We start from the raw sequence: 7371 nt of genomic DNA on the forward strand, positions 1-7371 counted from the left end.
AAGGCATGCATTTCCTGCAATGGGCAGCAGCGCCAGCAGCCTACGCACAAGATGCAGCAGCAGCAGCAGCCGTTGCAGGTGCTGCTGCTGCTGCTAGAGGCCCCCATCTTGATGCTGACGGCAGCAAGTTAGGCATGTCTCGAACTGCCGCGGCGGGATGCAGTTACAGCAGAAGAACTGGCGCTGCTGCTAGCCCCCTTCCTGCGCCAAGGACGAAAGCTGCAGTAGGGGAGTTCTAATGCGCAGCAGCAAAGCAGCAGCAACACCAGCTACGCTGCCTCGCCCTTTCTACGCGCGAGCTCAGTGCTGACTCGCGTGAAGGCGCATTGCAGCAACTCGGCAAAGGAGTTCCTCATGCTACTGCAGTCCGCCGCAACTGCGTGCGCAGCAGCTGCGGCTCCGGTGTCTTGCTGTTGCTGTTGTTGCTGCAGCGACTGGTACTGCTTGACCAGCTGCCGGTGCTGCTGCTGCTGCACACGCTGCAGCAACTGCAGCACCCTTTGTTTCGCTTCGTCGGGTGTATAGGCAGCTACGTTCGGAGGGGCACTCAGGGGCCTCGTGGAAAACCCCTGCGGCACCAAATGGTGAAGGAGCTCGAACTGTTGTTCTTTCTGCTGCTGCTGCTGCTTCCTGCTGCTGCTACTGCGTCGACCCCCTCCCTGCGGAGACAGCTTTGTATCTGCAGCAAAACGCACCCGGTGTTTTTCCTTCGTGTCTGCGCCTTCGGCTCCTTGCTGCTGCGGCTGCTGCTGCGGCTGCTGCTCAGCGGCCGAAGTAGGATCGCTGCCAAAGAGCTGGTGCAGCGCATGCAGTTCCTTTTTGATGTCTACGCTTTCTGCAGCAGCAGCAGTCGGTGCTGTTGCATCACTGTAAGCGCCATTTAAGGCAGCAGCACTAGCAGCAGCAGCGGCCGTCTTGCTGCCGCCGCTGCTGCTAGTGCTGCCCGCAGCCCTTCCCTCTCTGTCTGTATCATCGATGCCACTGCTGCTGCTTCCGCTGTTGTCGCTGCCGCTGTCACCGCTACCGCTGCTGCTGTCGCCCATGCTGCTAGAACTGCTGGAGCTGCTGCCACTGCTCTGCCGAACCGGAGGCAGCCGAACTTTCGCTTGCTGCGTCTGCTGCTGCTGCGGCACTGCGTCCTCGCTGACACTCTCAAGCCCTTTGTGCGTCTTCTTCAGGAGCTGCTGCGGCTCCAGCGTATCTGTCAGCAGCACAGCCCGCCGAAAATGCCGTTCTCTCTCCTCCCGCCTTTCCCGCCTCACCTCGGCAGGTGCCAAGGCGTCTGCGTCAGCAGCAAGAAGAGAAGAGAGCGACATAATACCGAGTAACACCTTCTGCCGCAGTTCCTTGTTGTTCTCACGCTTCAAGTTGGCGAGCAACTCGTAGAGCCGCTGCTGGCGCAGACGCGGCGGGGCCCCCCCGTACATTTTACTGAATGCCGCATGCACCGCAGCGGCAAAAGCCGCTGCAGACGGATACTTGAGCTCAGCCGGCAGCAACTTGACAGCACCCTCTTCCTTTTGCTGCTGCTGCTCTTGTTGCTGCCCACAGCCAAGGGCGTCTCGTGCTGCTGCAGCTCCCGAAGCCGCAGGCGAAAGGGATCCATTGGCTTCGGAAGCCCCTTTCATGACATCACTGCCCTTGCCACTGCCACTGCTACTGCTGCTGCTGCTGCCGTTGCTGCTCGCACTGCTGTCCACTGGTGCTGCTGCTGCTTTGGCGACTTTTGCCGCCGCATCTGCCTCCTGCTGCAGCTGCAACTTTGGCTGCAACTCGCGTATCCCTAGGTGATAAATCTCCTCGAGCTTCTGCAACCGGCGGGAGGCCCCTTGTTGCCAGTCCCGCTGTCGCACTAAGGGCCCCAGCAGCGTCGGGGGGGGGCCCCTCTGCCCCGGCGGCTGCTTCTGGGGGCCCCCACTCGCACGAAGCGAGCCGCTAGGCCTCTTTCCTGCTGCCGTTCCTACTGGAGCGGCTCCGCTTGCACCAGCACTTCCTCGCGCTGCCTCCCCTTGACGCACGTGGTGACTTCGCTGCTTGACAGCGCTGGATGTAGACGCACCAAACCCGCCGCCGCCGCTGCTGCTGCTGCTGCTGCTGCTGCTGCTGCTGCTGCTGCTGCTGCTGCTGCTGCCTTTGCGCTTGAAAGCTTTCCTGCTGGTGCTGCTGCTGCCGCTGCTGCTGGCTGCGGCAGCTGCAGTCGCCAGCGCCGCAGAAGCTCGCCGCTTGAGGGCCTCTCTCTCCTTCAGGTACAGCTCCTCTCTGTCAACATCATGAAGAGATAAGTATTCCTCTCGCAACTCTGCAGCATCAAACTCAGGATCGCTTTCCTCGCCCACGCTGCTGCTGCTGCTGCTACAACTGTACTCACTCCCGGTGGACTCGGGCACTTCCTCATCTTCCAGCTGTGCATGTTGCTGCTGCTGCTGCTGCTGCTGCTGCTGCTGCCGCTGCTGTTGCTGCACATGTCGCACATGTTGTTGCGGCTGCTCCTCTTTGGGGAGCTTCACACAGGGCCCGCTAGCCGCCACGCCGCTAGCGGCCTGCTTCTGCTGGCTGCATGCCACCGTGCTCTTCACATGCCGCTTGTGTTCAGACACCCCCGTGACAGCAGCCTTGGAGGAGCCGCCCTTCACGCTCTTCGCAGCCGCCGTCGTAGAGGCTGCTGCGGCATCCTGAATCGCTTCGCGCTTGCGTTCCCTCCGCGTGCAACGCCAGCAGCAAATGGATATGTCCTCCTGGGAAGGATACGTTTTGTACAGATAGGGTAAGCAGTCTGGAGAGTCCATCTGAATGGGCCCCTCTGCGCAGGAAGAAGCTGACGCCCCCTTATGGGGGCCCCCTGCCCCCCCCCCTCCTGCGGTCTCTTGTTCTATTTCCCGCTGTAGCAACGCGTACACCGCGCGTTCTCCACTGCTGCTGCTGCTGGGGAGCAGCTTTTGCTGTAAGTACTGCTCCAGCAAGCGCCTCTGATCTGGTCCTGGCTTCCAGGCGGGGGGCCCCACGTCATCTGGGGGCCCATACGTGTGCTTGCATTTGATGCAGAAGAAGAGACGAGCATCCGGATTTCGCGCTGTTGAGCGCTTTCTGAAGGCTGTGGAGGGGGTCAGCAGTTCCGAGGCAGCCGTTCCCGAGGGGGCTTCTTGCTGCTGCGTTTTGATGCGCTTGAAGCGAAAAGTATCGGCGGGAATCTGCGGGTCGAAGCCACAGTCTACATCGAACGCGTGGCGGTAGAAGAGCACCAGTGGTACAGCTTCTTCGTCGTCGCTTCCTTTTCCTTCCAACTCGTCTTGCGAGCCGTTTTTGCCGCTGCTATTGCTGCTGCTGTTCAGCGGGAAGGCACGCCTGCGCAGCCATTGCTGCAGCGTTTCTACGACCACCTTGCCCTTGATCGAGGCGATCGGATTCAAATCGAAGAAGTTCAGAGCCGGCACCAGCTCGAACTGGCTGTACACGTCGAGGGGAAGATCAGGGCAGCACTCCTGTCGCAAGTCAACAGGATCCCATGCCCACCTGCACACGATCTTTCCCCCCGCTTCTGCAGCAGCCGCTGAGCGGTCTGCCGCTGTGAGATGATCTTTTTGAGGCGGCACAAAGGCTATGATTTGTGCAATCCAATCCTTGCTTCCGTGGCTCTTCAAGCGTACCCATTCGTGCTGTCTGTAGTTTTCTCCTAGGAATGAAAAGAGAACTGGAGAGCCGAGATTCGGGGGTTCGGGGAGGCTTGCTGCCGCCACTGCCCACTCCTGCTGCTGATGGTCAGAAGCAGAAACAGCAGCAGCGGGAGGAATGGCAGCGCTGGTGTTGCTGCCGCTGCCGCTGCTGCTAGTGCTCATGGTGGAGGGAGAACCCTGTTGCCGCGGCTGCAGTCTTTTCCACTGCGGCTACAAAGCATCAGAGTGTCGGCAGCAGAAGAGCCACCAAGGGCAGCCGCATATCTGCAGTGAGAGAGCACCCTTACAGTGCAGGCATAACGACGCCGAAGCGAAAGCCGCGTATCGGGCAGCACGCCTTTCTAACCCGCCGCAATGAAGTAGCCCCTGCAAGACTAAACGCAGCAGAAATAAATGCATGCAATGGCAACAGCGACGTGCGGGCGGCTTCCTCTGTCGGCGTCATGAACCCCCGAGGAGCTGCCTGCCACTACGCCGCAGTCCGTACAGCAGCACAGGCTTCCTGATGCAGCCACTGCGGCAGGGCAGCGCAGACGAGATCCTTCATGAGAAAATCACCAAAATGAAGTCTTCGGGGGGTGCACCGACGGTCCCACGCAGGCACAGGAGATTAGGGCTTGTTGTTTCGCGCATGCAGCCACAATGTGGGGGCTGAGGCAGCAGCGAGACTTGGAGCGTCTAAGGGAAGTGAGGCCGAGAGAGGGCCCTCCGGCGGGGAAAATAATATCACAAAAGCCGCTTTTTACGCACTGTGGACTCGGATTGGTGCCGAGAACCATGCTCGCGACAAGAAGCCGCATTTTCCCATGCGTCTCAGGCTTCACGCATACGAAGGACTGGAACCGCTGCAACGAGTCACCACACCACAGGGCAGTGGAGATGCTCCAGCCAATGGCCAAAACATGTCTTCTCTCATAGCAAGAGCTCGCCAGCAAACCTCCAGGGTTCGCCCTCCAGTCTCGCCTTCGTTCCCTCATAGCCTAAATACCACCTCAGAGTGTAGGCAGCAACAAAGCAGGAAGGAAGCAGCGCCTTCCCTGCAACCCGACGGCGATCTTTGACCCAAACAAGTATCTTGTAGAACTGCCTAGAGGAGCACAGCGTAGGTTGGCGACATGGTGCTCGGAAAAAAAAGTAACCAGTAATGGCCAAGCGAAAGTGCCCGTAGGAAACACGTAACTCCAGACGCAAGGCAACATCGATCGATAGGCACCAAGTTGATTTTTTTCACGTGCCCTCCTCGGTGTTCACGCATGAGGGTAGTGGCACAGCCAGGCTGCACCTAGCCGCCTCTCTGGGCATATCGAACAGGGCGACTAGTTGCATGTAGCATGTAGCGTGCACATACACAAAAGTGCGTCGTCTTATATCAAGCTGACAGCACTCTGCAATAAATAGGATACACGAACAAGCATCCAATCAATCAAGGCTCCACTGATTCACTGTTAACCTGACTAGTGTGCCAGAAAATGTCGAAGTGCAGCCTAGCCCGTTTCATCTTCCTAACCCTATTTTGAAACACTGTGTCGTTTTCAGTATCTGTACGCCGAGGTTGGGTGCGTGCAAAACATCGAAACTGGCACCACCGTAACGCCGCTGCGGGCAGAAATGCAAAAACAATACAAATCAAGTAACAAAAGTCTGTGTCAAGCGCTAAAGGGAAATTGACGGAAAAAAAAGGTGCGCACTAGCCAAAGACGTACAAGCGACCAGACCAACGAAGCCGCAGCGGTGCGATTTCTCGCATCGTCGGAGCCCTTAAGTGCGTTAGCCTCCTGCTACAACACAACAGAAGTCACATAAAATATGTGAAGGGAAACAAAATGCACCCTAGTCTAGAAGTCGTGCTGCGCCTTATAGGGCAGCCTCTGCATGTAAATGCAACTGGCGTTTGCATCAGAGTGGACTCCAAAACCTCATTAGAGGCAAAGAGAGGATGTAGAGCCCACACATCTGAGAGTACCCAAGCTTAGTTCTGAGTGTAGTATACCCCTGTATAATGAAGACTGGGAGCTTTTCGCGGAATGGCGATGTACGAAGGCATTGTCTTAGGCAGAGCATATGAGCTGGGGAGAGAAACTCACCAAGAAACGCGAGGTTGCGACCAGCATCGTAAGCCAAATGAAGCCACAAGTTCTCCAAGAGGCAACGAAGCCCACAAGCGCCCGTACGCGAACCACTGAGCTTGACGTCCCATCTCTATTTCACTATCAGCTCTCATCCACTGTGCCGTTTGCGCTCACTAGTCCTAGAATTTAGCACTTCTACGCCCTTCTGTGATTCATCCGCCTCCGCACGGGTCACTTGGCTGCGCAGCAAAGTTCGCCAATAATTCAATTGATTTGATGCTTTAAAGAAATCCGATATTGATAGCTATGCGGTGGCTCTCAGTTTTTAAAGGTGATGGAACTATAATTGCATTGATTCGTAAGAAGATGGTAAAAGGTCTACGCCACCAGGGCGCAAACATAATCGTCTTTTGGTTTCCCTCTTGAAGCCTGCCGACCCACAGGATCAAATCTCCGGGCTCAAAATGCACACCCGACGGCTGCATATCATAGCTATGTGCTTGGCTATCTTGTGCTTTGCGCAAACATGCGCGTTGCCTAGCCGAATGTTGTCTGAACCACTCTGCCTACTAGGGAAATCAATGAGTCCGGACTATTAGGTCCGTGCCCAGATCCGAAAGGGGCTCTTCAGTGTAAGGAAGACTATAGGGAGATCAACGGAAAGACGAGTGTAGTGATGTATTATTACGCCACTCGGCACGTGGCAAAAGCTGAGGCCAAGCACCTACTTTTGTGATTGCGTTGAGCTGCAACTACTGCAGAAGGGTGCGGTTGGTGGTCTTGGTGTGTTTGTTTGCCTCAGCATGCCTCATAGTGATCATGTTATGATTAATGCGCAGGCGGGGCACTAAGGCACGCCAGGATCCACTATATCTAACTTCGAATACCCATCCGTAAAGATAGTATGTGAGAACCCATGGAGCTATTAGGCGTGTAAGAGTACTTAGGGATAATCTGAGACGCAACAGAGCTGGAGAAGGCATAAAATAGGCATTTTGCTGAGTCAGGCAACATTGACGTAGATGCTACCTTGACCCTTGGCATCCGGCAGTCTAACAGTAGAGCTTATAGTCAGAATATCACAAGTTATTCAAAACGGAAGGCTTTGCAAAAAGTCGGACTTATAAGTATTGCGTTGCTTCACCAGCTGACAATCTGGGCAGGACGGGGCACGCTCCTGCGCAATGGGACGCACTCCAGGCCACCAACAGGACCGGGAGAGCTTTCTCACAGTAGTGTGATTCTTACTATGGCCCTAAAGAGCGAATTTCACAGCTCACAACTGCACCGTGAAGTGAAGTCGGAATATCGAAAGAAAAAGAAACTCCCCGGATTTGTCTTGAGTCGAGCAAAATATCGTCAAAGTAGTATGGCTTTTACCCCTTTGCCATTTGAGGGGGTCGGCAATGTTGGCGGGTGCATGGGTGCCAAAAGCATGAATACATGCAATTTTTATGCAGACTGTGAGGCAACTCAGACGAGGGGAGTTGCACTGCACTACAGTGAAGCGGTGGAGAGTCGCCAGAACGGATCGGTGACCACGTTGTTGATGCCCTTACTGCACTTCGCTATAAAGTCGGTGTCCGGATAAAATAACGCTTTTGATGGGGCAGCACAACACTGAACTAGTT

General features: G+C 56.0%; 1 protein-coding gene across 1 annotated transcript; it reads right to left on the bottom strand.

The window, feature by feature from the left end:
• Positions 1–269: 269 nt before the first annotated feature.
• LOC34624262 (myb-like protein Q) lies at positions 270–4218 on the bottom strand. Its single transcript, XM_026336420.1, is given in 4 exon segments — positions 270–1884; positions 2093–2177; positions 2180–3743; positions 4159–4218. Coding segments are annotated over 4 exon segments (3324 nt in total).
• Between the last annotated feature and the right edge of the window lie 3153 nt (positions 4219–7371).

This window comes from Cyclospora cayetanensis, unplaced genomic scaffold (assembly GCF_002999335.1).
Source record: "Cyclospora cayetanensis isolate NF1_C8 unplaced genomic scaffold, CcayRef3 CcayRef3_contig_127, whole genome shotgun sequence".
Classification (NCBI taxonomy): Eukaryota; Apicomplexa; class Conoidasida; order Eucoccidiorida; family Eimeriidae; genus Cyclospora; species Cyclospora cayetanensis.